Source organism: Pagrus major, chromosome 1 (genome assembly GCF_040436345.1).
Source record: "Pagrus major chromosome 1, Pma_NU_1.0".
NCBI classification, from domain to species: Eukaryota; Metazoa; Chordata; class Actinopteri; order Spariformes; family Sparidae; genus Pagrus; species Pagrus major.
The window spans coordinates 15,427,099-15,446,396 of NC_133215.1; the positions used below are offsets into that span (position 1 = coordinate 15,427,099).

A 19,298-nucleotide genomic window follows, 5' to 3' on the forward strand; every position below is an offset into this window, starting at 1 on the left:
TATCAATACTTGAAACTTTTACTCAAGTACTATTTATGTGGGTGACTCACTTGTAAGTAATGTTTTACTTTTACTTTTATCTTTACTTTTACTCAAGTTTGACCTTCTGGTCCTTCCTTCTTACAACACTGGTTATGGTGCTTTTATTACACCACCACAATACTGATGAGAAAATATACGTTTTTGAAAGGATGTTCTCATACAAATTACGTTTTGCAAAATAACTGCTTTTGCACTTAGATAGTTTATGTATGTGTTACAGTACGTAGATGATAATAGTTGTAAAGTTCAGGGCGTAAAACATGATGAGAAATAGCAGAAATTCAGCTTCTCTCCTGCGGCGACTTCAGCTTCACCAGCAACGACTGTACAACGCAGCTACGCTCTGATTGGTCAGGGATGGCTTACGTAAGCCCCTCTCTGCTCTGCTATTGGACAGACTAGCTGTCCGTCAGCAGCTGAGGAGAAACGGGGGGGAATGGACGCAGAGACACTCAGCATCTGTACCAAACGATGAATGTTGTGTCAGATTAAACGGGTTTTTCTTAAAAATAAGGAGAAATAAGAGCAGCTGCCATTATGGTACGTACATGAGGAGTTTGTATGATGGTTTAATGCTGGTGAAATTGTCTGTTTGTGACGAGACATGGCGTATTTGTGTTTGACATTTCCTGATAGGAGGGTTACCGCTACGTATAACGCAGCCCGTTATACAATAATTTCTGTGTTTATTGTGAACTAACAGGTGAACAGAATATGAAATGTATTGTGAGCATATACTATGTCGTGTAAAACACGTATATGTTGCTAGGCACCGGGTATGTTTCAGTAAAACTGTCAGTTTTGTGTGAGATAATGTTGACGTTGCTCGTGTTTGTCCATACATTTGCAGTATGGGTTTGTGAATCACGCCTTGGAGCTCCTCGTTCTCAGGAATTACGGCCCGGAAGTGTGGGAAGACATCAAGTGAGTTTTCTTGATCATGTGTTTACTATTGTTGGTATCATAGGTTACACTGTGTGACCAACCAGACCTCAGAGACACTTGTACTACTGGAGTGAAGCTCACTATCAGCTCACACACTGCCAGTGTGTTTCCAGTAGGGATAGACATTTGCTTTTACTGTAATTATTAACCTCCATCTTCTGCAGGCTCACACTGAAAGTCAGATTAAGTTAAGAGAAATATGTCACATTTTAAATTCTGCCTCACAGCAGCTTCACTCTTAGTCAAAATCTTCAATAATTGGCTGAAACATGTAGGCAAAAACATTTGTTTAATGCTGGATTGGTAACAGAAGTATTCAGAGCCCTTAAAGGGGCACTGTATAGTTTTGGAGAAGAAATTCAAATACAGAATTTTAATATTTACAATCAGATTTTTTTAAAAAAATTTTTTAAACTGAATAAACAAGCAGTTTTGTCCTTTTGTTTGTTTAATTTGTTTAGGCATGAAGAATCAGTCAGTGAAGAGCTTTCTCTTCTGATAGAAATGTCTTCCTCAAAACTACATAGTGCACCTTTAATTAAGTAAATATATGAAGGTATTACCACCAAAATGTACTTAATTTTAGTTTGTTTAAAACAAGGACACTGCATAATCAGTGTCCAGATGTCCGGATATATCATAATGCCAATTTTTATCTCTCATCTCTTTACATGTATACGATTGACATATAGCAGCATGAAACGATAAACAGCACTAATAAATACACCTGTGGGACAGAACAGTGTGTATTCATGTAGAGGGACATTATCAGTATATATACTACATTTTTGGGGCCGATGCCGACACCGATATGAGGGTGTACAACTACTCTGATATTGATATATTGGCCGATATTCATAAATACACATTTTTTGCCATGATCCAACAAATTGCTATATCAAAAACTTGTGACCAAGATACATATGTAACAGAGGCAGGATATTTCACAGTTTCACAAGAAACTTTATTGTCCAAAATGACATCAGTGCATTGAAATAATGAACTTTACTTGGGAATTTAATATTTTTAAACTAACCAAAGCATTTTTATTGCATTATCAAAAAACGGCACAATTAAAAAAATAAGTACATATTGGCAAATATCAGATACAGATTTATCTGTGATAGGGCAATATCAGCTGACAATATTGGCAAACTGATTATTTAATGTTGGTTTTAAGTGATTAGAACTAATACTTACAAGTACCCTAAGTAAAAGTACCAAATTATGAAAAAAATGGTCCCTGTAAGTGTTATTATTTGATTGTTATAACTAATACAGTATATCTTTTTCAGGTAGTTTAATCTAAAACAATCAGATTTTATAAAATGGTAATATGTTTTTTATGTACTGCAAAGTAATAACTATTTCCAGCTGTCAAATAAATGTAGTTGGGTAAAACATACAAATGTTCCCTCTGAAATGTGCAGCAGAAAGCACAAAGTAAATAGAAGCACTGGAGTAAAGTACAAGCGCCTCAATCAGGGCCGTAACCAGGGTTTTAGAAATACTGAGGTCACGAGTCCAAGCCCCCCTCACCATCAGAAAAAAAAACAGATATCTAAAATAAACTCTCATATTTATTTTTCATGATTTAGGATTTTTAGTATTTTATTTATTCAATTAACTGTCAAAGTTTTAATAACTTTGATTTTGTAATTTTTATTTCTAAACATGACTCTTCAAAACAACGAGACAGACAGCCCTTTTTCGCTTTGTTGCACTGCATTTTTTAGATATATAAAGTTAAATGGTGGGGGTTGTTAATTGGTTTAATTAGGTACAGTAGGTAGTAAATTTTTTATCAACCCATTAAGTATAGCTCCATCCCTACATTTTTCAGAAAAATGGAGAGACATGTTTCTTTTCACTGGACAGGGACTCTGCAGACTGCAGGAAAGACAATTCTTGTGGGAAAATAAAAGAATCCTTCATTTATTTGTTATTTGTGGGACATGACCTCAGCTACAGCCCTTCCTCAACAAAGTACAATTACGTTACATTCCACCACTGACAAGTCCTGCAAACCTATTTAGTTTTTGTATCATATAGAGGGAGAATGTGGTACATATATCCCATTCCAACAAACACCCACGGTGAATGCAATTCCCTGTCCACCACTATAGTATTAACATGTAATTTTTTCGGCATGTTGAAATGTTTGGCTCAATCTTCGTTTATTTTTCATGTGTAGTCTTAACTGCCCTAGACTTGACCCTGCCTAAAAAAAGAAGCATTAGAAAAAAACCCAGCAGCAGCTGCCTCCTGTAAAGTTCTCAAAGTGGTCAAAACTGGAGCTCCCTGCATCATCTCTGCAAATGTAACTCATTGTTATTTATTGCACAATTCATCATGTTTTTTCTAAAAAATGAACACTTATTTTCTTTACAAATGCTTTTAAGGTTTGGTATGTTGTTTCAGCTGCTACACATTCTGATAAAATTGGGGTTTCTGATCAGGCTTGTTAATCATTTCTGTTTTCTTAGTTAAACAGTTGTAATCAGAACCTCATTATGTTTTCTGACAATTTTGTGTAAAATGGATTGTCAAATGTATAAATAGCAAAGCTCAATGTGAGCTGTGTTTTTTTTGTCAAAGAACCTGCAGTAAAACTAAACCTGGTTGTCTGTACGTGTTTAAAACCATACATCCACTTTAAAGCAACTTTTTTATGTTACTGTAATATAAATCAAGATGGCTTACACTGACTGGGCACAAATGAGACCTAACTTGTTATTGGATTATTCCTGTGAACAGAAGTTGCCCTGTGATTTAGGCAACATAAGAAAAGCAATTCCAAGAAGGCAAAGCCATTGGATGCCTGAACACGTTGCCTACAATGACTGTTTACTTCTGCCTTAGACATTTGCTGTAGCTCATGAGTGATGACTTCACTTTGTTTTCAGGAGGGAGGCTCAGCTTGATATCGAGGGTCAGTTCCTGGTTAGAATCATATACGAAGATGGCAAAACATACGATCTTGTTGCTGCTGCAAGTAAAGTTCTCAGTAAGTGATTTTCTTAAAAATGTTAAAATAAAAATTGTTCTATATGTGGTTTATGATAATAAAAAAAGTGTAGCTTTAAACTATTATAAGAATTTGTGTCACTGATGTGATCCTTCCTGTATTTCAGAGATTGATGCAGGAGAGATCTTGCAGTTGTTCGGGAAGATGTTTTTTGAGTTTTGCCAAGAGTCGGGATATGACACCATCTTGCGAGTGTTAGGATCGAATGTTCGGGAGTTCCTGCAGGTAGGCTGTCTCACCTCTTTGCATGGAAATAGTTGTATAATGTCTTCAGTAGCTCCAGAGCAGCTGTGTAAATTCTCAGAAAGGTCCTTTTTACACAGAGATTGTGCAATACCGCCACAATTAAGACCGTTCGTAAAGCTGCCTTTGTGTTTTTACACTGAATAAAACTGAATAATGCTGGCCCAGTGTGTGATTTAAAAGGTGCAGTATGTAAGAACTGGCCACTTGTGGGATTCATACTCAGAACAAACAATAGGGCTTCATATTACCAAAGTAACAGCTAATGTCTGCATCTAATGTGATTTTACATTAGCGTCGGGCAGCGCTTTCCAAACAAGCATAACGTGGCAAAAACAATCAGTTGCTGTCCCTGATATATGTTTGACCTCATCCTTCTTCTTTGAGTAAGCTGCTGACTGCTAGCTGCTTTTTAAAATCTCTTGATGGTCAGTCACACACATAACACGTAGTTAACATGTCACATCCCTGTCTCGCGCCTGCCTGCTCACTCTTTTTACACTTTTTACTATCTCTCCTGTCATCTCAGAGGTGGAACAACAGTGACCCCCCGTTACATCTTCGGACCTTATATACAGAACTGCAAGGCAGAATAAGGCACAACAGTCCTGTCTTGAACAGGCTGTGTCAAAGGCTCTATGATAACCCCTGATGATGTGAAAGTGATGTCATCAGGGTTGGGCTTGATACTTTGAATTTTTCACAGAAAGCTGAAATACGTGAGCATTTACTGGGCAGGGAGGGTCTAATGAAAGACGCTTTTTTGTTGCATTATGGGAAGTGTAGGATGCAGCATTTGTAGATACTCAGGACTCAAAGTCAGGATATCTTAGCCTTTACTGCTTCAGCTTGAAAGAGCTGGAAGACTTCTTTAAGGTCTCATGTATAATGTACAGTTTCATCATCCAATTAATTTTACCCTCAGCCAGATTTAATTAACTGTGCAGTGATTGAATGTTGCATATTTAACTTTTCAGAATCTGGATGCTCTACATGACCACCTCGGTACCATCTATCCCGGGATGAGGGCTCCCTCGTTCCGCTGCACAGATGCCGAGAAGGGCAACAATCTGATTCTTCACTACTACTCAGAGAGAGAAGGCCTGCAAGACATTGTGATTGGCATCATTAAAACCGTCGCTCAACAAATCCACGGCACAGAGATAGAGATGAAGGTCTGCTCTGCTGTTTTTGTTCCGTCTTCATGCACACTGAACCCGCAGCTCTAATGGCCCGCTCTGCTGCTGATGATGAATGAAGATGACTTTACAGTTTTCCCCCATTTCTCTCTAATTTATTCTATTCAACATTCCATGAAGCCTTTTAGTCCCTGTAATGTTTTGACTTGAAATGTGTGCGCTCGTGTCTGAGAATATAATTGAAGAGGTTATAATGTGAAGATTAAACAACAGAAAGTTCCAAAATAACCAGACAGGAGCAGTGCTGCGCTGTGACAACTGCAGTTCAGTGCTGAGTTTTTGGCTAATGTCTGTGAGTCACAGGATATTTTTAGATCTAAGTTATAGAGTCCCAAGCTTGGGAGTCTTTCAAGGAGTTTTTTTTTCTTCCACAGTTTTATTTTAACTTTGTCAAACTGTCGATGAATTTAAATTGTTTATCCCGGATCCACATTTTTTACCTTGGCTCATTCACTCCACAACGCTAATCAAATTTTGTCTAAACCAGTATGAATAACTTGATATCATGGACCGCCATTGGTATTTTTATTTGTATGTTAATGTGCAGCCCACAAATCGCGGCCTGTAGACGTCCCCTGCACTTTGCCTGGAGCTTACTCTTTGTTTCATAACATTCGACATTTTCTCCGAACCTAATCATATTGTACAGACAGGATAATATTTTTCAGCAATTGTGTGTGTAATGAAAGAACAGTAAATGGCAGACGCTCCAAATGTGACACCCAATTTCTGGATATATTAGCCTCTGTTGCTGTGGCAACAGGGCGCAGAGACAGCAGCTCGACGTCAGCATGCCTTATGCCCACAAACCAACTGAATAATGTCATTTATCACTGTCTTAATTCTATATTAGTAGATTTGAGGTCAGGAATATTATTAATTGGTTTATATTAATGACACTGATATTGCGTGGGTGAAATATTTAATCAAAAACATCTTACTGCTGTAACCTGGTGACACAATACAAGCAGGTTTAACTTAATTTCAACTTAATTACATCAGTTGTTTAACTTCATGTGATGCAGATGATCCAACCGAAAAGCGAAGAGTGCGACCACATCAAGTTTCTGATCGAGGAGAAGGACTCGGAGGAAGAAGCGTTCTACGAGGACCTGGATGGCTTCGAGGAAAATGGCACACAGGAGACTCGGATCAGCCCGTACACTTTTTGCAAGGCATTCCCATTCCACCTCATGTTTGACAAGGACCTGATGCTCACACAGTGTGGGAATGCCATTTATCGGGTCCTGCCTCAGGTGTGCATTTTGGATGCAAAAGTCTGTTTTCATGCAGCAAAGTCAGCAATTAATTATGTTTTAGTAAGACTTACATTTTATTCCCCAGCTCCAGCCTGGCACCTGCATCCTGCCTTCAGTTTTTTCTCTGGTCCGTCCTCACATTGACTTCAGTTTTCATGGCATCCTCTCCCACATCAACACCGTCTTCGTTCTGCGAAGCAAGGTAGATTCAGTTTTTGTCACAGTGCTGTTGGCTAATCACATCAGTACTCTTCAGATATTAACATACCTTTCCTGGAGGCAAGAGGCACTTAAACACACTTAAGTCTAAATGATCAAAACATGGTTTGATTGTATATGACAGAATGTGTTTATAGTCTTATACATTAATATTTATGAGTTCACAGATATTTTTAGCAGCTGCATAACATTTTGACTGTTGGTTTCATTAAGGCTGTTAATAAGGATAAAATTGTTTACACGCAGGGATCACAGAGCATGTAAACAATGAATCATTTAAAAAAAGTGATTTTAATACTGCAGTTTATGCATGGAGCAAAGAGTGCAAGTGTCTTAATGTCCTGAAAAAAAGAGCTAAACATAAGATAGTTCTGGGAGAATTGAGAAACTGGACAGAGGACAGAGTGGAAAGGTAAAGATATGTGTTGAGGAGTGAGAAATCAAATGGAAACTCAAGAGGGAGGAGTACGTAGTAAGAATAGGAAACAGTTGAATTTGCATTTTTGTGTGTACTCAGTATAGACGGTGTGTACTCAGTGTAGACAGTAAATGCTGAGGTGTTAAAATAATAGCTGCAGTTCCTTGAAAATCCATGAAAACTGAACTTATTGTCTCCAATTGTGGATGAAGTATGTAACACTATAGGCACAAAAAAAAACACAGCTTTAAAAATTAGCGTGAACTGAACTGTTGCCCAGTTTTGAAGCAGATTTGGAGGAGAACATATAATGAAATATTCATAAGTGTGATGTAATCCTGACAGGAGGGCCTGCTGAATGTGGAGACTGTGGAGAACGAGGACGAGCTGACTGGGGTGGAGATCAGCTGTCTGAGATTGAAAGGACAGATGATTTACTTGCCCGAGGCGGAGAACATCCTTTTTCTTTGCTCACCCAGGTAACCCCGCAGTGCAGTCTGTCCTGACGGAAGCACAGACTGAATTTTATAAACACCAAAACAGATTCTCTTTTTTTTCACTGAATGCAAACACACCAATTTCTGGCATTTTAAAATCTCAGGTGTTGATTTATGTTGATGAGTGTCATTGCCTTTTTGTGCATAGAAGAAAAAAACCCCACTTTATATATAAATAATAATTTTAAGTGACATTGAGAAGTTGTTACAGTTTGCAACAGTGTTTACAGTTTCTTCTGTACAACTACATTGATAATATTCATGAAGTCTTGATACTTCTCATTCCTTGCTCTATTTGGGATGTTGGATCGTACTGAAGACCTAAATCTGAAAAAACAAAACACATTCTTAAATATTTCAAAATAAATAAAGTCACTCAAACACGAGGAAATAGGGGACTATGTCATTTATGATAGTAAACAAAGAGTCTTTGGGTTTTGGTCTGTTTGTTGGTTGGTTGCAGAAGAGATAAATTGAAGATGTCACTTAGGGCTCTGGGAAACTGCAGTAAGCATTTATAACAATCTTATAGACTAAACGAGTAATTAATTAATCATGAAAAGAATCAGCAGATTAGTCGATTATAAACTTAAAACGTTAGTTCAGCCCTACAGGGCACTTTTTGTGGGATAGACTCAAATTAATTACAGTGCTTTTGATCAATATAATAAGGGGACATGTGCAATGGTGTACCTCATGTAATTGTTTTTCAAAGGGTATTCCAGCAATTTAGGATTGCAGTTTCCTGTCTACTACAAGACTTAAGGAACTTCCTCTTGAACCAAAGAAGAGATATGTGGCATGAAAAATTATCTTTGTGTCTAAAATTGGTGAAGTACCCCTTTAGAAATCCCTTTAGCCCCCTAATGTTCTATAGCACATAGTCCATATACCATCCTAGGAATATTTTTGATATCAGACTTTGGCTTCACAAACGGTATTTGTAGGATAAATTCATTGTTAGTTTTCATCTTTTATAAGGATTTACTGACTAACTCGTAAGAACTGGGTTTGTCAGAAAATCGGGCCGGGTTGGGCTATGTTCTGGTTATATATATATATATGTATATATATTTATTTATTTATTTTTCATGGCACGGGCATTTACACTTGACATATCTATAATTAGGGTAAACAGGCAAGCTGTAACCATGGTAACAACTTTGTGAAACACAAACTCAGTGCTTAGTGCTTTGGACATAAAAACCTCAGTTAGTCAGTTAGTCAGTTACTACTCTCTCAGACTCCATCAGGTTAGACAGAAAAATGCGGCCGTACTCTACTGACAATAATAAATAATCTAAAATACTGCCGGATTAATCCTTTATGGCATATTTTTTTTAGTAATCACAATATTCTGTCCATGTAAATGCTGTAATGGCAGCAGATAAAAGCATGAAAGATAGAATGGAGAAAAGATTTAGACAGAAACATTTTTCTGCTTTGCTTGTAAGTCAGATATGTTCAAAAGGGCAATAGGTTTATGTATTTCATGCAGTTACATGGTCAGATAATCTAACAATTAACAGGTCAGCTCAAATGTATTTTGTTTCTATGCTTTCAGAATAAAAATGTATAGCCACACGCTTAGAGAAAGAAAAAAACACAGAGAAGCAAAGACACCTGTGAGCTGGTAATTACACTGGTTCTGCTGCTGTGACCTCCATTAGCCTCTGAGGCCTTTTTATAAGCAGCGTGAAATATCGGATGCAGGGGAGCAGGGTTCAAGAGATGTTGTCCTGACAGATTGAAGGCACTTTGCAGAGGATGAGATCAGTGTTTTCACAGAAGATTGCTGCCTGACAGGAAATAGCAAGGGCTGAAACAGAAGCATGCTCATTCAGCTGAGGAGAAGTCTCAGGAACATTTATCTGGAGACAGTAGGCTCAACCCTGAAAGAACAATGGTGATCTCATTGCTGCTGCTTGTTCTGTTTAATTTAAGCTTATTCCTGATGTAAGAGGGACCAAAAGGAAGAAGTCTGCAGTTTCCCTTCTACCCACAGAAACAAACATTTTCAGCAATTTCGCTGTGAAAATAACACTATAACACAAACAGTAATCAATGAGTATTTCATTGTTTTCTCCTTTATCTGTTTTTCTAGTGTTATGAACCTGGATGATCTCACACGGAGGGGGCTGTACCTGAGTGACATCCCACTACACGATGCCACGCGTGACCTGGTGCTGCTGGGTGAGCAGTTTCGTGAGGAGTACAAGCTGACCCAGGAGCTGGAAATCTTGACAGATCGGCTGCAGCACACGCTGAGGGCCCTGGAAGATGAGAAGAAAAAGACAGACAGGTTGGACTGGGTTTTTTTTCTAGGTTTTTCCACTAGGTTTTAATGAAAAAAGAAATCCAGTGAAACTGTATTTTCAGCTTTAATTAGTTCCAAACTCTTAACTTATCGTGTGATGATAACAGAAGAAAGAATTGTGACCACACATTAATGTATTGTGCACATTTTCAAGAAATGTTAGATATTCATATTATCTTACCTCAGCAATGCAAGATCTGTAAATATAATTTAAGGGCCTGATCAGACAGAATGCAGTTTTTTGTGCTGAGAGGGGTCTTCTCCTGTTCCTTTCTATTGGCAGTAAGCATTTAGCTTGCTGTTTTTAGACGCTGGGAACGCCTCACATTTTTGCACAAGTATATATTTGAATATACTTTATATAATAACTTACATTTTCATTTACACACAAACTTTTCCCTCGAGTAAAGGATTGAGAAATATTGTGCAGCCATGTCATTATCTGTAGGTCGTAGGTCAAACTACAATAAATGTCACAATACTGCTTTTATCCTTGTTTTATTTTCCTTTGTCGGAAAAATAGGTAGCAGATTTTTAATTAGTCGATCTTTCAGTGAGATAAAAGAGACGTCTCTTTAAATATTCCCCTTTAAGGACGGAATTGAGACAAGAAACACTGAAGACACTGACAGGTCTCAGTCCTCTACAGTTGTTGTGACGCTACGTTACAGGAGGACCACCTCGGGTCAAAATCTATTGTTACACTCAAGTTGCTACTTGCCTAAGCTACTCTACTGTCTCTGATGTGGTGAAGACACCAGCTTTCAGAAAAGGGCCTGTCATAGTAATTTAGCACAGCAGTGTGTGACAGCTGGAGGGGAGCACAGAGATGGAGCATGGGCTTTATTAAGACTTCTGTAGCGGCCCTATATTCTCAGAGGAAAAGACTTCCACTCTACTGGTGGATCGCTATATTATTATTCTCACTATTCTCTGGTGCCAAAGTGCCTCGAGCTCCGAACATTGATTAGAATTCACGGCTCCTCTCTAAATATTTAAGAGAACTACTGCTGCACTGCCATAGCCTTTAAAGAGCTTGACATCAACATACATTTATGTTGTTTTTGCTGCTGTTTAGGTGTGCTCCTTACTAAGAGAAAAACACTGTACCCCATGTGTGTCGATTGTTAAAGATATTACAGATAAATACTCCATTTACATGTATAGCTTTCTGCGTGGCGACCATTATCTCTTCTGTATGTATCATGTGTCCTCAAATTATGATGCATCATGGAAAGTATTTTGCTTTGAACAGACAGCCATGATCTAACCAGTTACCATAGAAACACCACCCTCCCATCTGAGATCAGCTTGCATAGCGAAATGACCAAAAAGGTGGTGGGTGAGCAAATAAAACGCTGATCCAAAGGATGGACTTCAGTCTGGCAGCGCTGGCCCATTACTCTGCCGCTCGAGTGCACCCTAACTGCGCCTTCGCTCAAAATGTCCATTCCTCTTCTTCCTTTCAGATTGCTCTATTCCGTTCTGCCGCCATCTGTTGCCAATGAGCTGCGACACAAACGGCCCGTCCCGGCTAAACGCTACGACAACGTGACCATCCTCTTCAGTGGCATTGTTGGATTCAATGCCTTCTGCAGCAAGCACGCCTCGGCCGAGGGAGCCATCAAGATAGTCAACCTGCTCAATGATGTTTACACACGTTTTGACATCTTGACAGACTCTCGGAATAACCCTTATGTATACAAGGTTGGAAGCACTAATTTTTCCATGACAGTGTATCATACATTTGTGTACATTTTTCTCAGTAAAGGAATAAAAAGAGAAGGATTAGTGCAGCAAAGTGATACTGATAGAAAGTGAGTCCATGATCTAAATTTGAGAATTTGCGACCTTTTAACTACTCTGTTCTTTTCTGCTTCTTTGGGAGAGGCACACCGACTCGCTCGGTGAATAATGTTGCGCAATTATGCACATACAAGTCAGTAAGAGAGTATTTATATCAATTGACTTGAGTTTTTCACCATAAGAAGAGTAGTACTGACTTCTAAACACTGCAGTTTTACAGAGGCTCTGCACCACTTTATAGGCCTCATGCAGCAGATTTACACTCCAGGCTTTCAGACAAGAATGCACTTTAAGAAGTCAAACAGACCTCGGCACTTCCAGGGGATCGGCTTCAGGCACTGGGTCACCAAAAGAAGTAATATTTACTCTACAAGCTGAATGGCTTGGTGGTCCTAGGGTTTTAGCATGGCTCAAAGAGGCCCTGAATATTTTAAAGCTGATGTAAGTGTTTAAGTGTTTATTTCAGGGTGTTTCAGTTTATTTCTAGCTGCACTGTGCGCAGAAAATCCCTTTGTAGCACAGTGGGAGCAGATGATTTTACAAGAACCAAAAGTAAAGCAAAGTAAAAAAGTTGTGATATAATTCATGTGAAGAATGACAAAATGCTTTTCTTTATACAGGTGGAAACAGTGGGCGATAAGTACATGACAGTGAGCGGCCTGCCAGAGCCGTGCACACACCACGCCAAGTCAATCTGCCATCTCGCTCTGGACATGCTGGAGATTGCTGGACAAGTCAAAGTGGATGATGAACCAGTACAGGTGTGAGAAGATTTCAGTAACGTTTCCTGTATTTTATGGATATATGTTTGAGTATTATAGTAAACACCTGCCAAGTACAAACAATATTATATTTCTTAATCATTTCTGCAAAATACATCCTAAATGTAATGTTAACCACTCATACACGTCACACTTTAATGAGTACAGCTGCATGGAGAACACAGTTATCGTGCTGAGAGATGGAGACAAGATGGAGACACAGTACTTCTGCCCACTTGAAATAATTCAGTCAATCAAAGTATGTTTATGCTTCAGGTTCAAAGAAGGTGCTAATGTTGCCGCAGAACTTTTGGTTTGATTGTGCTCTCTCTCCTCCAGGTGAAGCTTATTAGAGAGGTACCGCATTGCTGTCTGCAGTCTGCCCCAGTTTAAGGCTGTTTTCACATAAAGTCCTTTTAAAATGAAACAAATCCTGTCTTCTTTTGGACAGAAAAGGGACCCAGTTCCTTTTGTGTTCACATAGTTTATTTGAAAGTCTACTGAGTTCTCTTTCTGTTCCTGTTCAGCTCAGATAGGTCCTCAGTCCTCTTTCTGTTCGAACTTTATTTCTTCTGGAGCTCAGACCCTTCTTCTTTGGATTATTGGTAGTTTTCGCTTGGGAAAAAGACGGCTGTGGATTCTACCTTTATTCTCATTTTATCATGTGTGGAAAAGTGCTTTTTTCTTCACCTTGATGTGGCACTGCAGTGCAGTCCTGTTTAAGCCTCTTGCTTTCATATGAACAGAAAATTGGAGGTAAACCTTAGAGTTTCTGTGCATTGTAGACAGCTGCTGTTTAATATGTTCTTTGCTTCATGTCCGGGCAAAGTATTCAGACAACCCCCTGAGGAGGCCTGAGTACTGTTCGTTTTTATTTTTTCTCACATATTTAAATATTTTGCAGGTTTTTTTTGGAAGGTGCCTGTTATTATGACACAGATTATTTATTATTTTTATTATTTTATTACATTTTGGAGTTTTGTAAGTTTTCTGATATTGCTTTGAAAATTCAGACTGCTTCTGCAGCTGACAAATAGGGTTGCAAAGATTATGGACACTACACTACAGATGTATAAAATCAAATCAGCATTTTTATTCCGAGGTTTTTTATTTGTCCCCACAGCATTTCTTTGTTGGCTTTTTTAAATAGTTGCTGCCTTTGGAAACAAAAATAATACAGTGGGCAAATAATACAATTCAAAATAACTAAGAAAAATAAACAAAAATGTCAGGTCAAAGTGCAGTTTCAGTAGAAAAGTAAAAAATAAATAAATTGTTTTGGTGAGTGTTGGTTTATCAAGGTTGCAATGATCCTCCTCGTTCTGTGTAGGTGTTTACATTGTAATGAAAGCCAAACCATTCTGTGAAAAATAATTTTCAATAATGTCGCCTTTTAAAAAGTGTGAACAGAAAGACCGTAACATTTCAAACCAAGTTAATGGTGATATCGACACTGTCATCCAGCCTAATATGACCAACACTTTACCCTCAAGTATGTGTGCTGATTGATTTTACAATAATCTGTGCATCTGGACATATTTCCAGGCTGAGGTAATGAGCAGTGAAAAGTTGGATAAAAAACAGCAGACTTTTGTTTAACTGACTGCTGGAGATTGTTATTGTATCGATGACTGTTGAGACTTAACTTTGGAAAATGATGTCTGTTTAACAAAACGCTGTTTATTTTTGGACATGGCACTGGCTGAAGAGGAGTCCGTTTCAGCAGCAGAAACAGACTCAAATCATCTCACGATTCTGCGTCTAAAAATAGATTCTCATTTGTCCCAGACACTCACAGCGTGTTCAGGCTCCGAACACAACAAGCACTGAAGTGCCTACAAGTTCAAGTGTAAATATTAGTCTGTAGATTGCCTGGAGCTACTTTTGGAATCGCTGGTTTATTGCAAATCTAAAAAAAAAAAGAAAAAAAGAAATCTAATTTTGTGCGTGGAGCGCTTTCTGGCTAACTTAATCTCATATCCACCCACCATCTGTTGCACCTTTTTGGTTGATAGCTTTAAAAATTTGTGCCAACAGACTAAGAGAAGCATTCAGCTGGATAGTTCTTGCTGTCTGTGGAGCACAAATCATTTATCCAGACATCAAATTTTACATCTACACGGGTTTATTTAAATGTAGAATAAATCAGGTGTGTCATGGTGCTGGAATCAATTTATGGCGGATAACTAATGATTGGTGCTGTTGATATCTTACAATAAATATTTAAATTTGGTTTTGCCAGTATTTGACAAGAAATGGCGATATCTTTGCCATGTTTATTAACTTTGGTGAAATTATAACTGACATGTATGAAGAGTCTCCTTTTTCATTTTCCTTTCTCTCCAGATTACTATTGGGATCCACACAGGGGAAGTGGTGACTGGGGTGATTGGACAGAGGATGCCCAGATATTGTCTTTTTGGAAATACGGTCAACCTCACAAGTCGTACAGAGACGACTGGTGAAAAGGGGAAAATAAATGTCTCAGAATATACTTACCGGTAAGTAGAAGACAAGGCAAGTGTATTTATAGAACACCATTCAGACACAAGGCATTTCAAAGTGTTGTACAAAGGCAATGAAATACATGAAATTTACTACAAAGAATTTTTAACTGGTTATGAAACAGTCTCAATTTAGTACTGATGCCTCTAAATTACCTACATAAGCAAATTAGACCATCAGCAAGAAGATTAACTATTTCTATTGAGTTTTTCTTAACGCCTGCTGAAGGGTCGGCGTGCAGACTGGAAGAGCCTGTGTTTACATTTTCCCAGGCAAAGTTACAGTGAGTAGAATATTAATCAGTTAAAAAGAAGCAGGAGGAGATTTTTCTTCAGAGAATTTTTATTTTGACATTATATTTTGTGGATTTGACAGTTGAAACACTACCCCTTTTGTCCACAGGGGCCTCAAAAAATCAAAACAATATCAAAGTTCCTTGTTGTAGCTTTACAATAAGACATTAAGAACATGTTAAAATTGTATTGAAAAGACAGTAAAAAACCCAAAACAAGCAAATAAATGCTTAAAGATGAAAAAATAAATAGCATTCACAGGGCTCCAGACTAACTTTCTACACTGGTGCGCATCACAGCCCATCATTTAGGCGCAGCCAATAATAATATCCAGTTTTTCTTTATGTAAATCACAAAACATGTGACGAGAAATCGCAATAAACTCAGTTGTTAACAAAAACTACGAAGTGCTGATGTTTAAAATGCTTCTCAAACTCAAAACTTATTGGGATACTGGTTATATTTGTAGTGCTTGTGGAAGCGTTTCAGGATTTGTTTTGGTTTTTGTTGTCTTGTTTATTAAAAATATTTTTTATGCATATTTTTTTATCTGACCTGCTGACCTGACCTGTGCATGTGCGACCAAAATGGGTGCACCCTGAAGCCCTGATTTAGAAGACAATAGTTATGATGATTTCCTTTGACTCACAGGAAGCCAGTGCAACGATTTAAGGACCAGTGTAATATACCTCCTTAGATTTGATCACAGGCTGTAGAGAAATTGTAGATAGCAGCTTTGCAACTTGTATAAACAGAATTCAAAGGGATTTGTCATTGGTTAAGGAAATGCCAGTATTATACATGAAGGACAAGTTGGAATTCATTTAAAGCACAAACCAGGCGGCATGTTGTTTTGATGCGAGTGAGAATAAGATACAATACCCCCATGCAGCATGAGTGATTTGTGATGGTGTTGGCATTGTATTCCAGGTGTTTGCAGTCCGCTGAGAACGCCGACCCTCAGTTTCATCTGGAGTACCGGGGCCCCATCACCATGAAAGGAAAGAAGGAACCGATGAAGGTGTTTTTTCTGTCCAGGAACCCCACCGACTCAGAGTCCACCATAGTTAAAGCTTAACAATCAAGATTCAACAATAATACACCATGAGTGACGTCTAGAGGCTTCAGTATGACACTGTCTACAGTCAAAATGTCTTTATAATTACACAGATCTTGAAGCAGGGATGAGAAAATATCTAACCATAGACATGATGATATTTTTAATATAATGTTAATTTGAACTTGTATCGTTTCTCTCCCTGCTTGTTTCTTCCTGACCACAATCTATCATGACCTCACTATATTTTTGTAGCATAGACACAATAGTGGAGTGTTTCATGAATCATAGAGGTAAGATCTTACATTGAAGTTTGATACATTTTGGACAGAATATTCTCACACGGTTGTTGTATATAGTATCACTGAAGTTTTGATAAGCAAAACATTTGTCCATCTATGTTTTTAGCTGCTAATTTTGTCATGTATTTGTTCCACAGCTTGCCAAAAAAAGTGAGAATTTAGTATTTACCAGCCGAAATAACTAGTTTTACTTAACATGAATAAAATATATTTTCACCATTGTCTTTTTCACTTTTAAGGGTGATAATGACAACATATAGATTTAAAATGAAAGATTTGACTAAAGATTGATATCATGTTTGTGCGATTACATTACATTACATTACATTACAGTTTGAGGGACCCGTTTTTTGCTCATTGGCTGTAAGAGTTTTTGTAAGAGTATGAGGTTTTACACTGAATATGTTCCTCTGGCATCAAGATCATCAAAAGAAATATAAATTTAGATATTATAGCTGTTGTATTTATATAGATCTATATCATCATGTTCAAAAGTTCTTAGGCACACAAGCGTCACCAGATGTATGTATTACAAGTTTTGTCATTTTTTGAAAAGGCACAAATGATACATGTTTTGCCATTAGTAAACCCTTTTCATCATGTATCTATCACTGAATTATTGAAATAGTCAGATAACTACACACTATTTAATATATTTATTGCACCCCTCTACTTATTGCACACTCACTTTTTGTATGTATGAGAGAGAATACTATTTACTAAATGTCTTCTAAATGTTGTTGAGATATTCTTAATGATCTACCAGAGCATATTTATTGTTAACATTATTTTAATTGATATTTATTCTTTTTTTGTTTCATTATAAATGTTACTATGACCTTTAGAAAACAGAATATACAGTGGGAAAAAAATAAAAATAAAGAAGACTTAATAATGGATACAACTACAGTTTGTGCCTATATAAGCTAAACTATGTGCTGTATGTGTTTGATAATTTCACATGAGTAAATGTACAACGCTTTTATTTTTCCAACGTCATTATTATTTAACCTTGCATTATGTCCTCCATGCAGCTTCCTGTGTAAGAAGCAAACAGGTGCCTCTTGTTCTGTACGAGTGCATTTCTGTGCTTTTAAGACATGATTGCTTTATGTTAACAATGTTTCTGTTGGGAGGTATCTAATAAAATAGTCAAGAGAAGTGTTGGTTACTTGATTTATAAATGCAGAGAAAAATAATGCATTGTCTTTGCCTTACCTGAGAAGGTGTTCATGTATTTCAACATGTACAGCAGGTTCTTTTGTGAAGAGCTCCCTCTGGTGGCCAGTCAGAAGATTACGTCGTCACAGTACAAACATCCATTTTTTTTCTGTGGATTTTTTGACAGTGATGGAATGTAAATAAGTACATTTACTGAAGTACTGTACTGTACAATTTTGAGATGCTTCTTGTTCTGTACTCGAGTATTTTCATTTTCTGCTACTTTATACTTCAGCTATACTTTTGAGGCAAGTATTGTACTTTTTACTTCACTACATGTATTTGATAATTTTTAGTTACTAGTTACTTTGCAGATTTCATGCTGCGTCAAATCATCTGTGGATCCATAGTAGAGTATGCATTCATGTTGTGTATATATTATTTACTTTTAATTGTACTTTTGAGTACATTCATTGCCAGAAAATGACTTTTGATTTTAAGTACATTTAATATCGGATACTTTAAGACTTTTACTCAAGTACTGTTGGTATGTGTGACTTTCCCTAAGTAATATTTTAACACAATGGGTACTTGGGTACTTTCTACAACACTTAATTTTTGACACACCTGCTGCTTTTACTGTCACTAAAGCAGGATTGTTCTCCTGTACATATTACTTAAAATATACAGTAGGGTAGATTTGCAGCATGTATGTGAGGCTCATAATGCACGCTGTTTTGTACACAAATTAAATGTGATCATAATTTCGAGCTTGAGACATTTTGAGCCTCAGCGGCTCCCGTCATTAATCGTCGGCGGCCGTTTCCAAAAGCTCCCAGGTAAACTAGCTGCTAGCCCGAGTTTCATTATTAGCTAGCGTTAGCATGTTTTTGAGTCACAGGGTTAACTAGTCTCTGCTAATTTACGCAGAAGGACGTTTAAAAAGCACTTAACACTACCGGCATTTTAATCCAAATGTACTCTTCCCTCCGCCTCGATGAGAAGTATACAAAAAAGTGACTTTAATTAGTTTTCCAAGATGGTGCCCCGCCGGCTACCGTAGCCTTGACGCGGATAAAAATAAGGCTTAGCTGTAGCACCTATGGCTAGGAGTAAAAGGAGAGATAATTAGTCAATTGAATCACTAGTTGGAACAGAAAGGTGACTGTCAGCTGCTAGCTACCAACAAAGCACCAAAGAGCTAACATTAACTTGGTTAGCTAGTTAAGTGTTTACATTTAGCTAA

The 19,298-nt window shown here is 37.6% G+C and overlaps 1 protein-coding gene across 1 annotated transcript; it reads left to right on the top strand.

The window, feature by feature from the left end:
• Positions 1–471: 471 nt before the first annotated feature.
• gucy1b1 (guanylate cyclase 1 soluble subunit beta 1) lies at positions 472–18,052 on the top strand. The gene is made up of 13 exons (XM_073466082.1): positions 472–582; positions 893–966; positions 3,894–3,994; positions 4,122–4,240; positions 5,236–5,433; positions 6,483–6,713; positions 6,802–6,918; positions 7,699–7,832; positions 9,955–10,152; positions 11,637–11,874; positions 12,594–12,734; positions 15,081–15,235; positions 16,463–18,052. Exons 1-13 carry the CDS (start codon positions 580–582, stop codon positions 16,608–16,610), a joined length of 1,857 nt encoding a protein of 618 aa, XP_073322183.1. The 5' UTR covers positions 472–579; the 3' UTR covers positions 16,611–18,052.
• The last annotated feature ends 1,246 nt before the right edge of the window (positions 18,053–19,298 follow it).

Bases quoted from the DNA above. Each gene is read 5' to 3' on its own strand.
- gucy1b1 (XM_073466082.1), top strand. The intron at 3,995-4,121 runs GTAAGTGATTTT...CCTGTATTTCAG, and splicing joins TGCTGCAAGTAAAGTTCTCA to AGATTGATGCAGGAGAGATC. The intron at 6,714-6,801 runs GTGTGCATTTTG...TTTATTCCCCAG, and splicing joins TTTATCGGGTCCTGCCTCAG to CTCCAGCCTGGCACCTGCAT.